Source organism: Anolis sagrei, chromosome 3 (genome assembly GCF_037176765.1).
Source record: "Anolis sagrei isolate rAnoSag1 chromosome 3, rAnoSag1.mat, whole genome shotgun sequence".
NCBI classification, from domain to species: Eukaryota; Metazoa; Chordata; class Lepidosauria; order Squamata; family Dactyloidae; genus Anolis; species Anolis sagrei.
Genome location: NC_090023.1, coordinates 113,342,187 through 113,367,676, shown reverse-complemented (window position 1 = coordinate 113,367,676; position 25,490 = coordinate 113,342,187). Strand labels below are relative to the sequence as shown.

Below are 25,490 nucleotides of genomic sequence, written 5' to 3'. Positions count from 1 at the left end.
GGATTCAGAGGGTGCCACGGGTTTCATTGCAGGCACATCTTTACCCAAAGTATTCACACAGCTCTTTCGTACTTCATTGCTTGTTCTGGGTTTGGAATGGTTCCCATCAGATTTGGTTTCAGGTGATTCACTGGGCTCTAGAACAACCTTAGCCAGACTGGTGGTTTGACCCAAAGCATTCAAGCTGCTCTCTTGTACTTCTTTGCATGTTGTTTCCTGGTTGGGATTGTTCACAGGAGAGTTGGATTCAGATACTTTACTTGGCTCTGTAAGACTCTTAGCTGGACCATTGCTTTGACACATAGTATTCAAGGTGGCTCCTTGGACGGCATGCCTTGTTGGCCCTGGCTGGGCACCACACACACCAAATCTCAGAACAGGGTGTTTCGGGAGCTCAGCTTTGGCCTCAGCCCAACCGGCTCGAAACCTTTCGTCACACTCCTCGATGGCCAAAGCAGCTTCGGATGGCGTTGAAAACCCTATGAATGCCGCCCCTTTCATTTCCCTCAACTCGATCCTTAGGATGTAACATGAAACGATGACTCCATAGACCTTAAATTTGTCCACCAACTTGCCTTCGGTAAAAAACCACGGGATTGTGACCCGTATGACAGTTAATTTCTGCAGGTCCAGCTCCAGTTCCTGGGATGTGCCAGGCACCCTGCTCTGTGCCACAGTCATGTGGGTGAAGCGGGGCCAGGCCAGGGAGCCCGTGGCGCGGAACGCCTCGAGGGCGCGCAAGGCCTGGGAGCTGCGCGCGAACTTGACGAAGACCGGGCCCTGGAGGCGCGTGCGGAGGTTGCTGCGCGCGCCCCACACCTCCTCCACCTCGCCGAAGCACGAGAAGTAGCGCAGGAAGGGCGTGATGTGCGGCTTCCCGCTCACCACCACCAGGAGGCGGCTGTAGCGGGGCTCGTCGTACGTGGCGTAGCTCAGGCGGGCCGGGGGGAAGGTCTCCGCAACCGGCGCCGGGGCCGACATAGCCATGGAGGCGCCCCGGACAGAGAGGAAGAGCGGCCGCTCCGCCCTCGGCAGGCCTTCCGCTTCCGCCCACTCGCCTCTAGGCCACGCCCCCTTTTCACTTATTTGAGTTTACTGTTTTCACATCGATAGGCCGCATTTTCCCCTCCTCTCCAGTATATCTTCTTAGGGATGGAGAAATAAATAAATGCATTTATATAAGGCTTTCATGGCCGGAATCACTGGGTAGTTGTAGGTTTTTTCGGGCTATATGGCCATGTTCTAGAGGCATTTTCTCCTGACGTTTCGCCTGCATCTATAGTAAGCATCCTCAGAGGTAATGAGATCTGTTGGAACTAGGAAAAGGGGTTTATATATCTGGAATGACCAGGGTGGGACAAAGTACTCTTGTCTGTTGGAGCTAGGTGTGAATGTTTCAACTGATCACCTTGATTAGCATTTGATGGCCTGGCAGAGCCTGGGGCAATCATTTGTTGAGAGGTGATTAGATGTCCTTGTTTGGTTCCTCTCTGTTGTGCTGTTCTAATTTTAGATTTTTTAATACTGGTAGCCAGATTTTGTTCCATTTTCCTGGTTTCCTCCTTTCTGCTGAAATTGTCCAGATGTTTATGGATTTCAATGGCTTCTCTGTGCAGTCTGACATACAGCTCCCAGCATCCCCTAGACCAGGCCCTTTAGGAAAGGAGGATGATCCAAATGCCCTGCTTCCAAGATGCAAGCTTTCTTCTTCTGGGATTTCTTTGAGAGCATCCCAATCCCTGGATGTTTCCTATCTCTTATTCCTGGACTGCAACTCCCAGCAACCCTCCGGGTAAATAGATTAGATAGAGATAGGTAGGTAGATTGATCAGGAGGACTGCTGGGAATTGCAGTCCAAGAGTAGGTAGAGAAGGAAGGAAGGGGAGAAAGAGGAAGGGGAAAAAAAGGGGTGGGACGGGAAGAGGAAGAACAATGGCTGGATCAATGGCGACTTCGCGTGGGAACTACGTTTCCCAGCAAGCAGCGGGCTCCCGCCGCCTGAAGCAGCGCGGCGGTGACGTCATATCACAGCGCCGGCAACACCAGAAGATTGGTAAGGGGAGATTGCGACTCTCGGTGGTGCTTGAATTGGCCCTTCCTTCCTTCCCTCCTTTCCTTCCACTTCCAGGAAGAGCGTTCCTTCTCTTATTAAGCCAGCCAACTCCTTCCCCAGGCCCCGCAGGAGCCTCATTATCCCATCCAACGCAGAACAGAAAGTTTTGTAAAGATTCGTGTGGCAATAAAAGGCGGTACAGATTGACCATCCCTTGCCACTGTAAAGTTAATGCACTTCACTCCACTTCAACTGCCTTCGCCGGAAGCTTTGGAATCACAGGATCTGTGGTTTTACAGGGTCTGAGCCTTCTCTGCCAAAGAGTGCCATTGCTTCACCAAACTCCCAGCAGTGGAGTGTGGTGGAGGCTCCTTCATTAGCTACAGCTAACAAGAGAAAAAAAAGATGTCACTCCTTCCTTTCTCTGTGTGTATATATGTAAATTTGAGCTGATCGTGAAAATCTAACTTTCTCATTTTTCTACAATCTCACTTTTTGATCATCTATCCTCTGTAGTCCCAATGCCGTAAGTAAATAAAAACTTCTCAAAGTGCAGCATTCCCTTGGGAGGCTTTTAGGTGGCCATCTGTTGGGGCTGCTTTGATTGTGGCTTTTCCTGCGCGGTAGCAGGTTGGACTGGATGAACTAGGTTTCACACAATTCCATATCACTGAGCTAGGCAGTTCAAGTAGTATCAAACCACATTAACCCTACAGTGTAGGTCAGGCATGGGCAAGCCTTCAGCCCTCCAGGTGTTTTGGGCTTCAACTTCCACAATTCCTGACAGCCTCAGGCGCCTACGTTTCCCCTGTCAGCTACTTTGCCTGTGCTCATACCTGGTGTAGATGTATCTGCAAGACTAGGGCCAGAATCCTCATTCAGTCATTGGGTGACGCTGTGCAAGGCATTCTTTCTCAGGCTCAAACCTATTTTGCAAAGAAAACCTGGTCATACATTTGGCCCAGAGCTGCCACCAGTCAAAAATGAATGCTGGTTTTATGAAGAGGCGTGTATATTTTTATCGCATATTGATGTACAGCACTGCTATATCCACAAGAATCTCCATGGATAGCTGACACACCATGGACAGTAGTGAACTCTATATTTTGTTAACACTTGGAATGGAAGCATAACATAGAATTGCGTTGGAGGATCTGGAGAAGCCCATAAATATTTGTGGAGTGGGAAGGGGAATATTATTTGAAGCGTGGATAAATGAAATGAGATGTTCAATCTGTGAATAAGAATGTTGTCTAAATACAGCAAATCCAGTGAAGAGGTCTTGATACGTATATCCTTCCTTATTTTAAATAGGGAAAAATAGGCATATTCTTTAAAAAACATTTTTTAAAAAAAAAAATACCGGTATTGGTATCTGGCTGACGGTACAGAGTGACAAAGACAAGGATGAACAGACTGAAGGATAGTTTTTATCCTAGAGCTGTGGCTATGTTGAACTGTGGTTTCACATTGATGTGGCATTGGGTACTGTGTGGTGGTAGTGTGTGTGTGTGTGAAGGAATGGATGTGTTTTTTTGTGGTGTGTGCAGGGAAGGCATGTAATTTCATTATGCAATAGTACAATGATGACAAAAGCTTTCTATTCGATTTTTGTGTGTGTCAGGAGTGACTTGAGAAACTGCAAGTTGGTTCTGGTGTGAGAGAATTGGCAGTCTGCAAGGACATTGTCCAGGGGACACCCGGATGTTTTACCATCCTGTGGGAGGCTTCTCTCATGTCTCCACATGATAAGCTGGAGCTGACAGGTGGGAGCTCACCTCGCTTCCCGGATCCAAACTACCAACCTTTCAGTCAGCAGTCCTGCTGGCCCAAGGGTTTAACCCATTGTGCCACCAGGGGCTCCTTATTCTATTCTTAAGCAGGACAGACTTTCACATGGGCCAGGGGACACAGCTACATCATGACAGCTTTTTATTCTATTCTAAAAAGCTGTCATAACGTGGCTGTGTTTCTCATCCCATGTGAAAGTCTGTCTTGCTTAAGACTGGCTGGCAGGTTTTAAAAAAATCTTTTTTCTTTTGGTTCGGTTTTTCTGTTTTTGAGAATGTGGCTGCTACTGCCAGTAAAGTTGGAGATAGGAAGCCAGGTGGACAAAATGCTCCTTTACAGTGAGACATTATACAATTGTTACATGATTAAATATAAAATAAATTGGCTGTTTAACAAAAGATAGGGGGACAGTGAAGAAAAATATGATGAGATATTTTGGATATTACAGTTGGAAGAGACCACAAGAGCTACCCAGTCCAACCCCTTTCTGCCATGTAGGGACTTAGAGATCTGCACCTCTGAGCACCTGCATGGTGTCTTTTTCTAATGAAAAACAGGACATTGTTCACAGCTCTTCTATCATTTATGTTTTAGAATGCGGAGTAAAGGAGGAAAAGCGATTCCACCTAAATATTAAGAAGAACTTTCAGATGGTGAGAGCTGTTTAACAGTGCAATATGCTGCATCAAGTTCTCCGCCCACACTCTGATGCAGCATATTTCAGTTAAACAACTCTTACCATCTGAAAGTTCTTCCTAATATTTAGGTGGAATCTCTTTTCCTCCTTTACTCCGCATTCTAAAACATAAATGATGGAAGAGCTGAGAACAATGTCCTGTTTTTCACTAGTAAAAGACACCATATGTAGGTGCTCAGAGGTGCATATCTCTTCACATAACTATGTGATCACAAGCTACCTTGGAACTGAAAATAGTGCTGAGATTGGGCATACCTGTTTATTCTCTTGGCTGCCTTTCCTCCCACAATTGAGGTTAGACATAGAGGTTTTCTAAAAGTTAGAAGTTCACCTTTAGTGTCATTATTAAAGCTTTTTCCTACTCAGGTCTTATTTACATAATAAGCTCTTATTTATATTCTTTGGAGTGCTCATCATATTAGGAGATAATAGATAATAATGAGTGAAATAGATAATAAAATAAGCAGCTGCATATGAATTTTATGCACATTTTTTGTTTCTGATAAAGTTCATTTATGTTTGACCATCTAATATTGTTGTTGCATCCAACAGATTCACCTTCCTTTACATTGCTTGGTACAAGATGGGAGTTCAGGGGCTTTGGAAGTTACTGGAGTGCTCTGGAAGACCGATAAACCCGGAAACACTGGAAGGGAAAATCCTTGCTGTTGGTATCCTTAATAATGAAATTTAACTGTATGAATATCTGGCTATTTTATGATGCTGCTTCTGATTATTGCATTTACCTGTGTTTCAGTTCTGGCCAGAAATTTCAGATACACCTACACTATAGGATTAATGCAGCTTGACATCACGTTAACTCCCACGAGTCAATGCTATGGAATCCTTGGATTTGTCATTTTATAAGGTCTTTAACATTCCTTGTCAAATAGTAGCGCCTCACCTAATTACAACTTTCAGGATTCCATAGCATTGACCCATGGAAGTTCAAATGGTGTCACATTGAATTAATTCTGCAGTGTAGATGCACCGTAAAACAGATAACACAATCTTGATCAACTCTTACAGAAGAATATGATCTTTCAGATGCCTTGGATCCGAGCTCCACATGTTAATAGAGTTCATAACCAACACTGTGAATTGAGCTTGCTAAATAGCATTTCTTGAAGAATCTGCTGACAGAAAAAGCCCCAATTCCTTAAGCAGAGTGGTAGAGTACAGGATCATTTTAGTGCCTACATTCTGCCCAAGCAGCTTTCCCATAAGCAACAGAATTCTGCAGTATGTCAGCCTTTGATCTTGTACATAGTGATTCTTAGGTTTGGCAGGGGAAATGAATAGATTTCATTGAACTAACATTTCTGTTCTGGCAGCCCTTTGGATATGTGCTAGTTTTTTAAAAAAAACATACTGATTTTAAAAGGTAAAGCTATTCCTTCTAGTATATTTTTAAAGTGTCATATTTGTTTGAATATCTTTTAAAATTAGAATGGTATTTAATTTTTGAAAGCCTGTGAGTTGTTCACAGTGGAACGGGGCTATGTCCTCCATTGTGCTAGGAAGAGTTCTTTGCCCTTCTGTCTTCCACATTTCTTCTGCAGCCCCTAAACCTGCTTTAAAGGGTTTCTCAGTCCTGGAGTAGGGTTTTAGCATGTCCAGGAAAGGAGGATAGATCACCTCCCTTAAAAGACATGTGAAGTGGTCCTGATACCTGATACCACTGTCTGGCAGGGTCCTATGCCATCTAGTGGATAACCTGTGCTCTTCCTAATAGTAGCTGTTCTCACCATTCCTCACTATTCCGTCTAGTCAGACAGATGAGAATCAGAGTCCAACAATACCAGGAGGATTGCAAGATTCCTACCTTAAATTAAGAGTGCTTTCGTGGATAGGCTCTCATTTTGTGAAATGTAAGCAATAGACATAAGTGACTGTCATACATGTGATGTATTCCTTATTTGTGACTATTGGGTTCTTCATTTGTTTTCCTATGACTGCTTTCATAAGATATCAGCATTTGGTTGAACCAAGCTGTTAAAGGAGTAAGGGATCGTCATGGAAATTCAGTGCCCAATGCTCATCTCCTCACTTTATTTCATCGACTTTGCAAACTATTGTTCTTTCGCATTCGACCCGTTTTCGTTTTTGATGGAGAAGCACCACTTTTGAAGAGGCAGACCTTGGTATGTTCTTTGTGCGACATTGCTAAACAGAGATTTGTACACAATTTTTGCAATTTACACCTCAGTTGTATAAATGTGTAGCCAGATGTACTTTTGAGAGAGCAGGATTGCAACCTTAGAGAATTAGAATGACAGTTTACTAAATGAATTAGATTACACTAGTTAATTAGTTATGTCAGAATGGCAGAAGAGAAGGGTAAATCTTTGTTTGATACATAAATGGCATTTCATGAGCTCTCTGTCTCACTTTTGTAAATGCTGCCTCTTTAATAGTTTATAGACTACCATAATTTCTCATTAATATAACCAATTTCTAAAAAGAAAAGTAATCTGAAGTACCATTGTCTGAGAAGATATTATCCAAGTATCAAACATATTAAAATAATGTAATCATATATCATTAAGTGGCCTCTTCTGCATGTTTTTTTTCCAGGCTAAGCGAAGACAACGAAAAGAGGTTGCAGCCACAGACTCCAAGAAAACGACAGAAAAACTTTTGAGAACTTTCCTGAAACGGCAAGCTATCAAAACCGCTTTAGCAGGCAAGAGGCAAGAACATTCCCCCTGTGTTTAGTTGTACATTTCTAACTTGTAATCTGTATATATATATTTGCTAATGATATTTATTTATTTTTTCAGCACTGCTGAGTTTCCTAGCCTTTCAGAAGTAAGAAGAGAAGAAGTAGATGATATTTATGTGTTACCTTCCTTACAAGATGACAAGAAAAATAGGTTGGTTTCTGTTAGGATGCAAGCTTTTAAAAGGTAGAAGAAAAATGTTATCTTTAATTGTGATCCTTAGCCAGTTACCACTTTTACTTTTGCAACGCAGCTCAGAAGAAGATGACGAAAAAGAATGGGAAGAGAGAATGACCCAGAAAAAGATGTTGCAGGTAAATTTCTTTCTTAAATATCTGCCTCACTCTTCTGAAATGGGTGTTGATGTGCTAACAAGGCTTCAATTAAATTCTGGTGCCAAAAAAAAAAAAAAAAATGGCGTCACAATCAATAGTGCTAATTGTTTTTTTAAATTAAGGATGCAATAAGAACACATGGAAACTAAGGTAGTGTAAGATTTGTTCACGTTTTCCCTCCATCCTGAGCCTATTAAATTAATGTAAGTAGGTGGAGGAGAGAGGCTAGTATGGTGTCATTTTCCAAAGTAGTCAACTTGATGTATGTAGGAATCCCACAAACTTCTATTCTTGTAACTGGTATATCCTCTCTCAGTCTGCCACCGTCCTTCTGAATATAGCATTAATCAAGTAATGTATTTCAGGACTTTCCTACAATTACTGAGATGATGATAATAATAACAATAATGCTTTTATTTCTTTCTCGCCTTTCCTCGTGGCTTGAGGCGGGTTATAATATAGTTAAAACACATAATCATTGTAAACATTCTATAAAATACACATATTAAAACATTTTAAAGCTGGTTGGTTAGACCTTCCAGAATAGATAGATCTTCAGATCGGTTTTAAATTCCGATAGCTCTGGGTGATGGTCGGGTTCTTGCAGGCTGGAGCAGATGCCCCTCAGAGGACCTGTGTTTAGGGCAGATTGTATGGAAAAAGGTGATCCTGTAGGTAACCTGGACCCAAACCATGTAGGGTTTTCAAGATCAAAGCCAACACCTTGTACTTTGCTTGGAAACTAATTGACAACCAATGGAATGACTTTAGGATAGGTGTAATATGTTTATTCCTGGATATTCTGCAGTGTAACCAATCTGGCTCCTGCATTTTGACTCAACTGGAGTTTCAGAACTTGGTACAAAGGGAGCCCAGTATAAAGCGTTTTGTAGAAGTCCAACCTGGGGGTTACCAGTGCCTGCACTACCATCTCTAAGTCCTCCAAATCTAGCAAGGCGTGCAGCTGGCATATCAGTCAAAGCTGATACTAACCACACTTTACTGACACATCTACATAGACTGACATTTGGAGAGACGGATCCAGGAGCACTCCTAAACTGCCGACAGTGTCTATCGGAGTGTAACCCCATCCTGAACTGGTTGACACACTTCCACCCCCAGATTAGGACCCTTGATGGCAAGCACTCCTCTTTTATCTGGATTCAGTTTCAATTAGTTTTTCCTCATTCAGTTCATTACCTCCTCCAGGCATTCATTCATAATGAATGTGATGCATTAAGGATACTGCCATGATGTATTATGGGCTTCAGTACTGGTCTTAGCTATTTAGACTGAAGATCCATTTAGTCTTGTGTTTTCACTTTAGTAGTGACAAACCAGTTGATCCAGGAAATCTCATCAAAAGAGTAGAATGGAGATAACTCCACATTAAACCGTGAAACACAGCTGATGGTAGATGCTGAAGAAATTAGTCTAAATCGTTCTGTTCCAATCAGCTTAGATGCATTGACTCAGTGGGATTGACCTATGTGTTGACTCAGCATTAAGCAGTTAATTCAGGCCATTTGTTACTGTCATGTTTAATATAATATATGTGCTCTGCATGACACACTATGTAACTGCGTAGAATACTAAGAGTGAAATTCTAAGAAACAATTTGGATATTACTATAGAGAAAGGCAGTTAAATAATAGTAATATACCTTTTTGTTGCAGCCAAAGGTACTCTAGTAAAAAGTACTTTCCAATTCATTTGTTATTACAAAATGAAAGTCTCTCTGAAAGCAGCCCAATCAGGTTAAAATAAGGCAGATACAGGCAGTCCCTAAGTTACGGACAAGATAGATTCTATGGGTTTGTTCTTAAATTGAATTTGTTTGTAAGTTGGAACAGGTAGGCGTATAAGCTTTGGATGGAAAGGTTAACACCCCTGTGGTATTTGCTTTGCTATCTGTGCTCCTGTTTAGAAGATTTAACCTCACTTTCTGTCCCTGTGATAATTGGATTTTTAAACATTTGGCTTGTTGTAGAAACAAGAATTGGGGAGAAAGCTTTATCAGAGACACTTTTTACCCAAAACAACTCTTTCTGGAGTGTGTTTGCTATTTATGTCTTTGAGGAACAGTAAAGGGATAGAAATATACTGGGTTAAATAGCCTAAAGCAGGGGTTCTCAAACTTTTTCATCTGGGGAACCCTTTTTGAAACAAAGGTTTCTGGTGTAGCCCCAAGAAATGTTTGTATTATTATTATTATTATTATTATTATTATTATATATGTATATCAGGCACGGGAAAACTTTTTGACCAACATAAACTTAACAGTATTTTAGTGGAAGACCCCAGAAGCCATCCAGTCCAACACCCTTCTGCCATGCAAGAAAAGCACAATCAAAGCACCTCCAACAGATGGTCACTCATCCTTTGTAACAACAATAACAACAACAACAACAAAACAATCCATGGGGCCATCCAGTTCAACCCCTTCTGTCATGCAGGGAAAGTACAGTCAAGGCACCCCCAACAAATGGCCATTTAGCCTTTGTAATAGTAATAATAGGAATAATAGAGCAACCCCTGGGGCCCATCCAGTCCAACCGCCTTCTGCCGTATAGAAAAACCACAATCAAAGCACTCCCCACAGGTGGCCACTCAACCTTTGTAATAATAATATTAATAGGAGCAACCCCAGGGACCATCCAGTTCAACCCTCTTCTGCCATATAGGAAAAGTACAAAGCACCCCCAACAGATGACCACCTACCCTTTGCAGTAGTAGTAGTAGTAGTAATAATAGAAATCCCAGGTACCATCCTATTCAACTCCCTTCTGCCATGCAGGAAAAGCACAATCAAACATTGAGCGGTGGAAGGGAAATACGGTTTAGGAAGCAAGGAAGGTGAGGAGAAAAGGATCCGCTTAGCGAGGAAGACCAGGAAAAAAAGGTTTTTGAGGGTGAGGGGGCAAGGAAAATGGCTTTTGTGGGTGAGGGAAGTGAGGAAAAAAGGGCTTTTGAGGATGAGAGAAGCCAGGAAGAATATTTCAGAAGAAACCAATGGCAAAACCACCTCTAAGTGTTTTTCACATAAGAAAATTCTATAAAATTCAAGGGAATGCCAAAAAATAACAAGTCACTTGAAGCAAGTCACACACACATACACTTGAGTCATTGTTTATAAAGTAGAGAAGCTGACATTGATTTTATTATCAGTCTTCCAATGGACTGTAAAATGGTTTTATATGTCAGTTTCACACTACCCCTTTGGGTCCTTTTTAGCTAATTCTGTATAGTACCCCAAAGCTTCCTCAAATATATTCCATTAAGAAGAGAAAAACTAATGTTTTAATTCTATTGTTACAGTCCTTATGAAGCTTGTTAGTATGTGTCTGTGTTTTGCTTTTCTTTGGCCTAATTTCACAAAACCTACTTTTTGTCTGATGCCTTTCCCCGAAACTGAACAGGAAGAATTAATTGAAAACCCTCATTCTGTTGATGTTGAATCAGAAGATTTCCAGAGCCTGCCCCCGGAGGTAAAACATGAGATCCTCAGTGACATGAAGGAATTCACAAAGCGCAGAAGGACGTTATTTGAGGCAATGCCTGAGGTAAAGCACAGGACTTTTTTTTTGTCTTTTTGTGCCACCAAAGGATCTTGCTAATTTGAGATCTGGTAAGAAAACCCTCAACATCAATCTCAAGATTTCCCTGAAATTATGAGAGAATCCTTGCTTAGGGGGATCCCAACAGCAGAGAGTTCATACTCTCCATAGAACCAAAACACCTTATGTGGAAGTCAAATGCTTTGTAGTGAAAAGGCTTTTCATTTCTTGTTATCTTTGTGGATATTCTACTGCAATTTCAATGGCAAAACTTTGTCCTCCTGGCTTCCTTTCACAGAGCGGATTTGTTGACAGATATTCTTATGGGATTAAGGACAACATGCAGTCTTGCCAGATCATGTTAGGATCATGCTTATCAAGCGTATGTCCTCTGTAATGTTACTGAATAGACATGTTGCCCTGCTGCAGTGCAAAATTGTATTCAGGAAGGCTAACAGCATACTTAAAACATTACATAACATTCCTAGATCACTGAGAGAGCAAATTAAAACAGACGTAATAAATTATATATAGCCAAATTCATAACATCAAAAGAAAAACTTTAAACCTGGGAATTACAGTTAAAAGCCATGAAAGCTGTGGGAAATAACAGAAATGGACAGATTAACAATGCTATTGAGAGATAAGTCACTGGACTCATTCTTAGAAGAATGGAAACCTTTTTACCAATATATATCTGAGAGAAAGGAAAATACTTCATGTATAGGTTTGGAAACCTAAACCATTGAGATATATCATAGAATCATAGAGTTGAAAGAGACCTTGTGGGCCATCCAGTCCAACCCTATTCTGCCAAGAAGCTGGAAAATCACATTAAAAGCACCCCTGCCAGATGGCCATCCAGCCTCTGTTTAAAAGCTCCAAAGGAGGAGCCTCCACCATGCTCTGGGGCAGAGAGTTCCACTAACTCTCCGAGTCAGGAAGTTCTTCCTAATGTTCAGGTGGAATCTCCTTTCCTGTAGTTTGAAGCCATTGGTCCATGTCCAGGTCAGCAGAAAACAAGCTTGCTCCCTCTTCTCTATAATTTCCCCCTACATATTTATACATAGCCATCATGTCTCCTCTCAGCCTTCTCTTCTGAAGGCTAAACATGCCCAGCTCTTTAAGCCGCTTCTCATGGGGCTTGTTCTCCATTTTAGTCATGCTCCTCTGGACACATTCCAGCTTGTCAACATCTCCCTTCAGTTGGGGTGCCCGCAAAGCCAAAATCCCATTGGCTTTGTTTTGCTGCTGCATGGCATTTATGTATTAATAATAATATAAACAGAAGTAAACTATTCGTGGGACATAAGGTGAAAGAAAAATACAAAGTTATAGAAAAAGAGAAAATGCAAGAAATCAATTTATGTTTAGATTTATATGTATTTAGAGTAGAGATGTGTGTTGTGTAACTATATGTAATTTTTATTAGGTATGTCTGTGTTTATGTATTGTTATTATATGTTTATTTGTGTCTTTTTTTCTGTTAACCATTAAAATTAAAAAATCTAGGAAAAACAAAAGGTATTACAAAAGCGTGCTTCAATAAGCTTGCCTGAAGTGATGCCCTAAGTATGAGAGGTTAAAGATTAACTTTTACCAGAGTTACGTATAAGAAATCTTTCCCAGTTTTTAAAGGTTTCATGCAGCTATTATACCTTTGCTTTCCTTGACTAAGCTCTACTAAACTTGCCTTTTAAATATATAGGATTATTCTGTAAATCAAGGGTTCCCAGCTAAGGCCCGTAGGCCGAATAGAGCCCTCCAAGGTCATTTACCCGACCTACACTTTAGACTTAAGGTTTCCCTAATTCAGAAATGACAATAACAATCTGAATCACTTAACTATCTCACCAGCCAAAAGCAGGCCTACATATCCCAATGAAATACTGGTAGGTTTACGTTGGTTAAAATATTGTATTTTTCTTTTATGTTTTTTTTTTTGCATGACAAATAAGATATATGCAGTGTGCATAGGGATTTGTTCATTGTTTTTTCAAACTGTAGTACAGCCCTCCAATAGTCTGAGGGACCATGAACCAGCCCTCTGCTTAAAAAGTTTGAGGACCCCTGCAAAGTGATTGAATGGCAATCATATAATGTTCAGATGTACAGCACCCGCTCATAGTTAGCAAACAGTAAATGGAGCACTTGTTTTTTCAGTGTGTGAACAGCTGACCAACCCGCAGATTTCTTTAGCAGTGTTTTCCAAACATAAGCTATGGATAGGGGCACCCTGCTGCTTCAAAGCAGGTGTTTTAAATCCATCCCTACCATTTGTATAATCACGGCTATTTAGAGCACTGCCTTTGCTAGGCAACTAGTTCGTGTGTTATCATATTTACCATTTAAAATAATATGGTTATCACATTTTCAGCCTTAACCTTTGCTCCAAGGAAATTAGAAACTTCTGTTTGTCACTCTTTTCATGTTTCTGTAGTGCACAGTACACAAAGTGCTCTACAATCCTTAGATTGTGTATTACTTACAACTTGAAGTATCAGGTTTTCATAGGTTCTAACCTGTTAATTCCCCTGCTGGTGCTCTTTACCTTGTTTTCTCCCAACCTCTATGTTCTTTTGCCCTCTACCATAGTGTTTATTCACTCCTTTTCTCCACTCAACACTCCCCACTTTACTAGGAGGTTGTTTCACCAAATTGCAAATTAGTTCTTGTGGATCCAGAAACAATTAACACACTGGTGATCAATGAATAAAGAAAGAAATGTATTTATGGCAAAGCAAATATAGAGGTAAATAGAAAGCAAGCTATACAATACCCAGTTTCCTCTTTCCATTTGGGAACCCCAGAAAAAGCAATAAGAAAGACCTCAATTTGGCCAATTCATGGAGCAGAGTAACTTTATGCCTGCATCCAGGCTCCCTCTTTTGCATTGGCCAATCCTCCTGGGTAATTTCCCACCAGGTTCCTTTAATTAACTAAGGCTGAGCTGAATTCTTAAAATCATTCTCCTTAAAGCCAGAGGCCAGCCTAATAACATACTCCCCTATCCTTCAGGCTCTCTCTGACTTTGTTCCAGCAAAGATTTATAGTAATTAGGGATTCAACCAAAACATTCAAGCACCATATCACTGACTCCTCCATATACAAAAGTCTTGCATGAGAATGTTTTCCCAACAGAGGTTTTTGCTCTAAACTGTTGAGGGGCACAGGAACTCTGTAGAAGAAAGCACTATTTTTGCTATTTGACCAGTGAAGAAAGGGCTCTCCCAAATCTGCTCCCAGCTTTGTGTTTTCTGCTTATGGAAGATCTGGCACCCAGTGGCTCTAGATTAGGGATGTCAAACTCATTGAGGGTCAGATCAGTCTTATGGGTGACTTCAAAGGACTGTTGAATCCATTGATGTAGAATCTGGATAGGATCAACTATATATGTTTTTCATAGTTGTCAGTGCTCTTCGTTTTTACCCAATTTGGCCCCCAGTTATTATTGAATGATAACTTGCATCACTTTTGATTATCTGGAATACAGATTGGGGATGATGGCAATTGCAACCCAAAAGCACTTGTGGCTCTGAGGATGGGGAAAGGTTAAAGGACATTTTACTATCAGACATCATATCCACAGATCTTGTGTATACATTCAAACCACACTATTCTGACTTAACAGAATAAACTGCAGTCTTCCAGATGTTACTGTATCACAGCTTCCATCAGCTCTAGTCATTATGTCTAATTATGAGGAATATGGAAGCTATAGTCTAGATCAGGGCCCCCCAAACTAAGGCCCGCGGGCCGGATACGGCCCGCCAAGGGCATTTATCCGGCCCGCGCGGCCTGGCCTGGCACAAAGCCCCTTGCCGTTTCTCTCTCTCCCTCCGGAGCGGCTTCAGGTGGGGTCGCGCCGGACCAGGCTTCTCCCTTTTTCTTTCCTTCCTTCCTTCCTTCCTTCCTTCCTTCCTTCCTTCCCCTTCCCCCTTTCTCTCTCCTTCCCCTTCCTTCCTTCCCTCCCTTCCCCTTCCTTCTCCTTTCCCCTCCCTCCCTCCTTCCCTCCTTCCCTTTCCTTCTTCCTTCCTTCCTTCCTTCCTTCCTTCCGTGTGGGAGGGAGACGCCTACTGGGTGGGGATGCCGGCCCGGGGAAGCCAGCGTTGCCTGGCCACGCCCACCCGGCGCCGCCTCCGCTTGTTCTCCTGGCGCGGCTGGGAGGGGAACAGGAGGCACCTCATGGCCGCAGATCGTCTTCTGCTGCGCTCTCTTGTTCTCCGTGGCCACGAGGTGCCTCCTGCTTCCCACCCAGCCACGGCAGGAGAACAAGCGGAGGCAGCGCCTGGCCCGGTGTTCCCACCTGGTAGGCTTCTCCCTGCCACATGGGAGAGAAGGAAGGAAGAAGGAAAGGAAGGGAGGGAAGGAGGGAGGGGAAAGGGGAAGGAAGGGAAGGAAGGAAGGGGAAGGGGAGAGAAAGGGGGAAGGAAGGAAGGAAGGAGGGAGAAGCCTGGTCCGGCCAAGTTTGGTCCAGATCCAACATTGTTTGAGTCCACAGTGATCTCTGGATGTAGGTAAACTACAACTCCAAAACCAAAGGACACTACCCACCAAACCCTTCCAGTATTTTCATGGTCATGGGAGAACTGTGTGCCAAGTTTGGTTCCATTCCATCGTGGGGGGGGGGGGGGGTTCAGAATGTTCTTTGATTATAAATCCCAGGAACTACAACTCCCAAATGTCAAAATCAATTTTTTTGAGTGAAGGACATACATTGGGTTGTTACGTGTCCAGTGGTTTTTGATTTCTGTTAATCCCACAAATGAACATTACATTTTTATTTATATAGATTTATTTCCTATATTTATACCCTGCCCTTCTCCCCCTGAAAGGGGACTCATGCTTACATATTCCAAAAAACAACGTTCAAAATGACAGAAAATATAATTTTTTCCCCTCATTTTCATTGGAACTATTTTATTTTCAGAAATACTAAAGCTATCTTTTTCTATGTATTCCTATATTGCTTTCAGCAGCCCATGGTTGGGTGTGTGCGCGTGTATGTGCCTTCAGGTCTCCTTTTATTTATGGCGGCCCCATGAATTTAATAGGGTTTTCTTTGAGAGGAAATACTCAAAAATAGTTTTGGCAGTTTCTTTCTCTGAAATAGAGCACCTGCTATTCATTTGTGGCTTCCCATCCAAATACTAACCAGAACTGGCCCTGCTTAGCATTCCAGGTCAGAGACATTTAATTTTTCATTGACTTTGCCAGGTATTATTCTTCTGTACAGTAGTCTCTGTGACTCCTGTGACCCAACCTGGTCAGGCAGTCCCCAAGTTACAAACAAATTATGTTGCCCTGGCTCACCCATTGGATCTCTATTGCCAGGCAGGGCATTGAACCCTGGTCTCTCAGTGTCCTAGTCCAACATTCAAACTAGTACAACACACCACTCTCTTTAACCATTTTATTTATGAAAATTAAGGGAACTACACGATGGCTTGATCATATGGCTGAGAAATAACTTGAATCATTTATCCAGGGCAGAATCCCATATTATGAGCCCCAAATGTCCTATACTGGCCTCATATTTTTTTCTGTCCAAAAAATATCTTTCTGGATGATTCCACTTTCACTTCTAGAACCAAAGAAACAATGTATGCCTACCTGAGCTAACTCCTCCTTTTGCTCTCTCCTTGTCTTCTGATGAGGTCTCTATAAAGGGATATGACATGACACCACACTGAAAAATGTACAAGAGAAAGAAATATTTCTGCATTTCATATAACTATTGCAAAGTCAGCTGATGATTTTCAGGCTTTTATATTTTAAATGCACCCATGTAAGTAATGATATTCAAAACAGAAAGCAATGTGTGTATATGGCTTTTTAAAAAATAGATAAGGATCATGTTCTCTCCTGACTTTTGTTTTTCTCACAAAGTAAATAACACCCCCCCCCCCCAAATACAGGAAGTTCAGCTCATTCAAGCTGACATTTAATTATTTTCTTTCATTTAAAGGAGTCCAATGACTTCTCCCAGTACCAGCTAAAAGGATTGCTTAAGAAAAGCAGCTTAAATCGGCACATAGAAAAGGTTCAAAAGGAGATGAATGAACAGCACACAGGTGAAATTCAGAGTCAGTATGAAGATGACGGGGGCTTCTTGAAAGAAGTGGAGTCTAGGAGGGTTGTGTCTGAAGATACCTCTCACTACATCCTCATAAAAGGTAGCAGGACATTAATGTTCCTATTTCACATGGGCTTCAAATAATGCACAATAAAGTATTAAAATTAAGGCAAATGGACTGTCACAAATAGTTGTCATATCTTCGTTTCTGTATGATTTTGACTCTTATTGCATCAAACTAGTAATAGCAGTAAAATATTGGTTGTTCGCTTTTCCCTTCCAGGTATCCAGTCCAAAAAAGAGATTTTCAGAGATCTACCAACAACATCTGCAAGCCATTTGCCCATGCCTGAAGATTCAAAGCCTGATGTGAATACTTCCAAAACCCTGGTTCATGAAAAACCACCTCTGTGTGATCTCTCAAAGACTGAGTCAACAAGTAATACAGATCCAACACCTCCTTCTCCCAGAACAGTTCTTGCGATCCAGGCGGCTATGCTGGGAAGTAGTTCAGAAGAAGAAATGGAAGATGAAAACAAAAACCAGTCAGATTTGGCAAAACAAAAGTATGTCTCTGATATAGATGCAGGCAATGTGTCACCAAGAACACTAAGGGCAATTCAGGAAGCTTTGTATGAAGAGGAAGATAATTTGGGGCCATCTTTTCTCAACAGTGCTGGTAATAGTCAAGATGAGAGATCTTCTGTGAAGGGCTTTCTGGTCAGCAGCTCAGATGAGGAAAGTCAGGTACCTCAAAGCCAGAGTGGAAAAGAATTTCCATTTTTACTTACAGAGCAATCTGAAAAGAGAAGCATGAATGAAGAAAGGGCATTGGGTAAGGATCAGAGTGTTCCTGAAGGCCCACACAGCCTTCTTGTGGAAAAAGAAAAAGAAAGAGGGGTGGAAATATGGTCACTCCAAAGAGACAAGAGCACAAGCAGGGACAGGCAGCAGTTGACGATGTCTTCAGCACATATTCCATCAGTTGCCCTCACTCATTCCCATTTGTCAGATGATGAAGTTGAAGAATTAAGGGAATTAGTTCACCAGCCGGAGAAAAGTGCCTCTATTGTGCAACATGAATGTTCATTTCCTTCAGAAACAGGAAACGTTTGTGAGGAAAGAGTGGAATCTCCATCAAAGTCTGAAGAGAGTGATTCTGATGGTATGTGAACTTTAAATAAGAATTTATGATTGCATCTGACTATTCAAACTGTCACATTAGATTTTATATGTGCATGTGTCTCTCATTTATATATATATATATATATATATATATAGATAGAGAGAGAGACAGACAGACAGACAGACAGACAATATGAGTGGATTTTCAAGTCCAGCTATAAAGAGTTTTATAGTAAAATGGTGTCTCTTATATAAAATGGCAAGATCAAGGTTTGCTTTTTGGATTTTTAAAAGATATTTTCAAAACATTGATGGTTGAATTTTTGGATGCAATAGAACTGACCATACCTCGGTGGAACATCCTACTTGTAGAAACTCGGCATATATATTTTTAGCGTTCTTTCAGATATTGAGAAATCAGAGTTGGAAGAGACCTTGTGGGCCATCCAGTCCAACCTTCTACCAAGAAGCAGGAAAATCTCATTCAAAGCACCCCTGACAGATGGCCATCCAGCCTCTGTTTAAAAGCCTCCAAAGAAGGAGTCTCCACCACACCCCGGGGCAGAGAGTTCCACTGCTGAACAGCTCTCACAGTCAGGAAGTTCTTCCTAATGTTCAGGTGCAATCTCCTTTCCTGTAGTTTGAAGCCATTGTTCCGCATCCTTCTTAAGCAAATGTTTTGCTTAAAATAGCATGTGCTCATATTTTGATCAAACTGTTTCAGGCCCTGTGAATTTTCTTTTAGTGTTTCTTGGTGTTCTTTTAAAATCTAAATTGTGAATAGCTTTGGTGTTGCTGAAAGAAAAGTAAAGGATAGGACTAAACAGAAAGGCATTTCAGAGCAGCAGTTAAAACCCATAGCTGGATATAAAGTTAATTGTTTTATTGTTCAATCTATTTTTAGTGAGGGTGAATGGTTTTACTGCTTGTTTCTTAGTGATGTTGTTAGCTGCCCTTGCACTTTTTTAAAAAAGTGGAAAGGCAGGATAAAAATGTAATAAATACACGAGGAGCTAAGTAAAGCAAATATCCTTGACCCAACAATTATTCATGTTGTATATTTCAAAAGGTAGAACTTGAAAATTTACTTCAAAGCTTCTCTGTGTATAAGTGTGTGGGAAAGTGAAAATTTGAGTCTTTCAAGGAGCAAAACTTTAAAATCTTATATATGTGGAGGGGAAAAATAGCTGGGATGAGGGGAGGGATGTGCTGTAGGATGGGACACAACAACAATTCTTTATTGATTAGTCAATTTTGACCATATCAAAACATGCAAAACATACAAAACATACACATACAGTAAAACCATATATGAATACAAGGCATCATGGCCTACTGGCCTGTCAACCCACTCCTAAATAATTGAGCAACTACAAGATAAAGAGGTTAAAAGATTAAAAATTGATTAATTCCTTCAAATAGGGTTAGGGTGGGGGGCATGGGTAGGTAAAACTAGTGGCGTGTCCATATTAAGTTTTTAAGTTTGAGTTTTGTTGATGGCAGCAAGTTCGCCTCTCTCTGCTTCCATCTTCTCACGGATGGCCAGCGCTTTTTGGGTAAAAAGGGTCAATTTTAAAATAGAGTTTTTATCTGAACCCTGAAGAAGGATGTGCAATTTCTCCTTATTCTCTGAATAAGTATGTTTCTCCAGCAGAGGCTCTAGGTAGTAAGACCGGATCCTGTTGTAGTAGGGACATTTTAAGAAAAAATGTTCTGAGTCCTCCACTTCTGCATCTACCTCATGGCACCCACAGGTTCTCCTCATGTAGGGGATATTCTGATGTCGTCCCAGCTTGGACTTAATGTCGAGCTGCTCAAATCTAGCCCGGGTAAAAAAATTTCTAATATAGAGTGGAAGTATAAAAGAGAGGTAAGGTTCCATGCCCACATTACATTTAAATTTGGCCAGGTATGGAGTGGCTCTAGCTTGCGCTATGTTCATTAGATCATTTTGTGCAGCAATGTCGAGAGCTCTTTGGTATACAATTGAGCATACATTTGCCCCAAAATTTGTTAACTCATGGGGGGCAAAACCTAACCTACTAACTTTGTGGCCAAATCTGCTAAGCCAAGACGACCACTCTTTGTGGTTTTCTTGTTCTAGAAGGCATAGGGCTGAGTGCATGGTTGCATTTGTCTTATTTTGTACCACCAATTGATCTGCCTCTTCAGAATTGTGGTGGAGATTGGGGGTACTCCCATCTCTGCTCTCACTGCAGCTGACAGGGATAATCTCTCCACACCTAAGCCAATTTTCAGGTGGCGCAGTTGGAATCTCTCTACCAATAAAGGGCCTTGCTCACCCCATATTTCAGCTCCATACAAAGCGATGGGGAACAACTTTGCCTTAAGAACCTTCAGAAAGGGGCGCAGAGAGCCCGGGTAATTGTGGATACATAATTTATGAATTGCCTGTGCAGCATTATCAGCTTTTGCAATACTTAATTTTAGATGTTGGGTCCATGCCCCTCATGCCGTAAAATGAAGACCTAAGTATTTAAATGTCCTCACTTGCTCCACTTTGTGCCCGTCAAGGTGCCAGTTGGAAGCCTTAGCTTTCTTACCAAAAACCATTATTTTGGATTTTTCTTTATTTATAGTGAGGGCATTTTCAGTACAATATTGGCTAAGATTTTGCAGGGACCTCCTTAACCCGACTGGGGTAGTGGATAACAATAATATGTCATCTGCGTATATCAAGATATTTGTCTCCCTATCCATAATCTTTGGACTGTGACATTCTTTCATATTCAAATATTCCACAATATCATTAATATAAAAATTAAAACAGAACGGAGGCAACGAACAGGATGGTAATAAATATTTGGAATGATGTAAAGTGAAGGTCAGCATTTTTTTTGGATAGGGATATAGTTCTATATGAGGCTGTGCTAAAATTACAGGTTCTTTTTATCCATTCACATGTCCTGTTGCATCCTATTGTAATATGTCTGTAGGTCTTCTCTTCTGCTCCTCTCATTTTCATCCATTCTTTTGCCTCTTGTACGTCCATTTTGAGATCTCTAGACCAGCCTGCTGTCCTTTTTCCTCTTTTATAGATATAGTTGTCAGGAGAAGCAGGTTACTTTGCTGGAAAGATCTCTACAATGGAAATATTCTCTGGGGTCCTCCCCCCCCCCCCCCAAACAGATTGCTAACAGAACTAGTGTGCTACAGAGATTAAGAAGCTTTTTTGTGCTTTGATCAGGTAGCTTCATTGAAGTGGATGCTGAGCTAAGTGAAGAATTTCAGGAGAAAACACATGAGACACCTCTTTCCTCATCTGCTCAAATGGAGGAGACGATGCCCAAAGATGCAGTGGATATAAAAGGAGGAAGTGACAGCACCATAGAGAGCCTGCCAGAAAGTTCTGGTGAAGATGCAGAGCCACTTACATTGCAGGATGCCGAAATAGAAGGCAAAGAGGAAGGTGCAGTTAATGAGTGGCAAGATATTAGTATGGTAAGAAATTTTGCTATCACTGACGCTATGCAAATAATAAGGAAAGAGCCATGAACCGGAGAAAGCTACCTTCTTTTTTTCTTCTTCAGTAATTTTTATTAAATGTGGTAGAAAAACAGTTCCACAACATGAACAGTAATATTTGAATCATCTGAAGAACAAAATCAACCACACAGTTAGTTGCATTAAACAAATGCCTACAAAAGAAGATCAAGCATCATATGATAGTATACAAAGGGATCTTGTAGCACCTTAAAGAGATAACAAAGTTGGTAGCATAAGCTTTCATAGACCCCATGTACACTCACCATTTAATGCAGTTTCATACCAATACTTGGATCCCTGGTGGCACACTGGGTTAAACCCTTGTGCCGGCAGGATTGCTGACAATAGATCAGTGGTTGGAATCCGCAAGATGGGGGTTGAGCTCCCTCTACCAGCTCGAGCTCCTCATGCGGGGACATGAGAGAAGCCTCTCACAAGGATGGTAACACATCAGACATCCAGACATCCTCATGGCAACATCCTTGCAGACAGCCAATTCTGTCACACCAGAAGTGACATGTAAGTTTCTTAAGTTACTCCTGACATGGGAAAAAAAATACTGAAGAAAGTGGTTTCACTGTACAGATGATTACATAGGAAATCCTGGAATCAGTTTGAGGCACTCATGGTGATTACACAAACCACAGAGCACTGATGAATTAAGGACTTTTTTGGTGGGATTTCATTGTCTGGCTGCCATAGATTGAAGCTTCAACCTGCATTAAATGGTCAGTGTAGATCTTTAAGGTGCTATAAGTTCCCTTTGCATACTGATATTGCAGATTAACATGTGTATGTCTTTTAATTATGTATGACATTACATCATTCCATAAACCGAAATGAATAGTTGGAGGAACAAATTTTTCTTTGTATTACCATAAGAAAGAAAAGGAAGCCAACTTACTCAAAAGATTCGTGGTCCCTGTTAATTTTAACACTTTTTACTTGATAGGTCATTTTTTTCCCTTCAAAGCCATATTCCATAATGTATTTTTCCATTCACCTACCAAAAATCCCACTGCACTCTTCAAATATCAACAATTTGCTGATCAAACTGACAATTTCATAAAAGAAGCCAGGAATTTGGGAGTTTAATCATTGAATATTGCATTCTTAAAATATTTTGTTCGTATTTCTCATAAATTTACTATTAAGATAGTAATTTTTTGGGCAGATATTTGAAAGGATGCACTTGCTCTCCACAAGGGCAGCCGCTATGATTTCCCTATAACTTAGAACAGGTCTTGAAAAAAATGCTTTTTGGATTATATCTCCCAGTATCCTGAAGCTGACCATTGACCATATTACATATAATCCTGAAATAAACTTTTCTTTACTTTGTTCTTCAGTTGGGGTTAAGGTTTTCCTTCTCATGATTGGTTTGCCACTTGTAAGTTACCTGGCTCTATCTGCAATCATGAGAATTAGCAATTTGGGATTTTCTTTGAAATGAAATTCTGAGTTAAGATTCCAGCTCTCTTGATGTGTAACCTAAATCAACAGAGTCTTCTAACAAATTCTCCATTTAAAGTTGTTGTCTACTGAATATGCAGTTTTTGAGACTTTGCCTTTAACAGAGTAATTGTGTTACAGGAGGAATTGGAAGTCATGGAAATGAATCTTTCTGCTGAACAAAACACACTTCATGCTCAGAAAAAACAGCAGGAACGCATTGCTGCCACTGTGACAGGACAGATGTTTTTAGAAAGTCAGGTACATTCCATTTTCTATTCCAACTTGTTTGTTCCTAGAAATTTCCAATTTACAGAAGGACAAACTCTGAAAGTTAAAGTGTTGTGTGGTTTCCGAGCTGTATGATCGTGTTGACTTGGAAAAAATATCAAGTCAGGCACAGTTGAAAGGAGGGATCGGACTACAGGTATAAGTCGCTTTATACATTTGTATTCATTGGGGTGAAAAATAGTGTTTCTTTTACAATTTGTTTAGTGCTAGTGTTGCCATTTCAACCCCATGGAAGTATTACAAGGCTGTTGTGTAGCTTACATGCCTCCCTTTTACATTGTGAAATAAAAACAGACTATATTGAGGAGGAAAGGCATTCAACTGATAACAGTGTTTTGCTTCAATTGACAGAGTTGGAAGGAAGGAGAAAAGAGCCTTAATAAGAAACTAGTACTAATTGAAGTGAAGCGCTGGAAATAGATACTTTTGAACATAGAAAGAAAAAATACATTTTAATTTAAAAATGGTGGATATGATATTTATATTAAGGTGTTTATACCACCCCATATTTTATTTATATATGTACAATTTATTACATGTATAGCGCGTTGTTTCTTCAGAGACCTCAAGATGGCGTATGTGGCCCTCTTTCCTATTTTATTCTTCTAAAGGACTCAAGAAGCTTCTGAAGGCAGAGAGAGAGAGGTGTCAGTGATAAAAGGAGCAAATTGCCTACTTATTTCTTTTTGCCGCTTTGCATATTAAATATTTCTTTCGCATCAGGCTGCTGGCAGAATGATTCTAGGGAAGAGACGTATACAAATAAATATAGCTTTTTAAAATAACATCACTGAAAGTGGATGCAAAAGCTAGTAAAACAAGGTAATAATAATAATAAATAATAGAACTGCAAGGACTCTGGCACAAGCCAGTAAAGGTGGCCCCAACGGTGATTGTCACACTGAGTGCAGTGCCTAAAGACCCTGGCCTGCACTTAGAAACAATTGGCGCTGACAAAATTACCATCTGTCAGCTCTAAAAGGCCACCCTATCTGGTCCTGAACACATTATTCGCTGATACATCACACAGTCCTAGACACTTAGGAAGTGTCCGAAGTGTAATCAAATACAAAAGCCAGCATAGCGATTTTGTTTGCTGTGTAGTAATCTTGTTATCTATCAAATAATAATGAATTTATTACTTGCCTCTTCCTGTGGCTCAAGGTGGGATACAGCATCATTAAAACAAAAGATAAAACAGTATTAAAAGGCATACATCAATTATTTTGGGAATCCTTTGGAAGCAGTGAGCCCACCTAGCAGCAGTTCCCAAATTTTTGGGTCATGGAACAGTTCAGAAAAGTTTTACCTCACAGAACACTAACTCTCTCCTAAACAATGGGAAGCCATTTTTTTTTCTAAAGCTGAAGTACATTGAATTTCAGTAAAACCTTAATACTCCTAGCATGTATCTATCTATCTATCTATCTCACGAAACCTCTCTGATGCTTTTGTGGAACCCTAGAATTTGGGAACCACGGTTGCCTAGAGCATAAGTCTGACAGCTGTTCCTTAAAAGCTTTCAACCCTTTGCTATACATTTTTCTAGGAACTCTAATGTAAGGGATCAGTCCAAATTTTCTTTTTCTTTTTAGGTACATCCCTAGTTATTTTTCATCTTCTGAAAATGGGGGTGTTTTGTGAAAAGTGCTTTAAGTTTTTTCTAATGCATTTAACAAATAGAAGCTTTGGGTTGAATTGAGCTCAAAATTTCCTGTCGTATATTTAGTGTCAATAGTGTCCTGGTTACTCAGTTACACAGCTTACAATCTGTAGATAGCAAGTTCCCATGGAGACCAGTTTTGAGATTATATCTGGATATGCAGCTTTTGCTACATGATTACATTCAGGTAAAAATTCAAATCACATTAAATAGAAAAGTG

General features: G+C 40.7%; 1 protein-coding gene across 3 annotated transcripts in view; it reads left to right on the top strand.

Moving 5' to 3' along the window:
- The first annotated feature begins 1,951 nt into the window (after positions 1 to 1,951).
- The window catches only part of ERCC5 (ERCC excision repair 5, endonuclease), a 32,786-nt gene continuing 9,247 nt past the window's right edge, over positions 1,952 to 25,490 (top strand). The window contains exons 1-11 of one of the 3 annotated variants that reach the window (XM_060769584.2): positions 1,952 to 2,053; positions 5,094 to 5,212; positions 6,510 to 6,685; positions 7,119 to 7,234; positions 7,325 to 7,417; positions 7,518 to 7,578; positions 11,019 to 11,162; positions 17,125 to 17,332; positions 17,516 to 18,397; positions 21,566 to 21,819; positions 23,458 to 23,577. In XM_060769584.2, the coding sequence (XP_060625567.2) occupies positions 5,125 to 5,212; positions 6,510 to 6,685; positions 7,119 to 7,234; positions 7,325 to 7,417; positions 7,518 to 7,578; positions 11,019 to 11,162; positions 17,125 to 17,332; positions 17,516 to 18,397; positions 21,566 to 21,819; positions 23,458 to 23,577 (2,142 nt within the window). In that variant the 5' untranslated portion in view covers positions 1,952 to 2,053; positions 5,094 to 5,124. Of the gene's footprint in view, positions 2,054 to 2,485; positions 2,580 to 3,690; positions 3,820 to 5,093; positions 5,213 to 6,509; positions 6,686 to 7,118; positions 7,235 to 7,324; positions 7,418 to 7,517; positions 7,579 to 11,018; positions 11,163 to 17,124; positions 17,333 to 17,515; positions 18,398 to 21,565; positions 21,820 to 23,457; positions 23,578 to 25,490 lie in introns of those variants that run through there. The other 2 variants (XM_060769583.2, XM_067466854.1) reach the window with 2 other exon arrangements.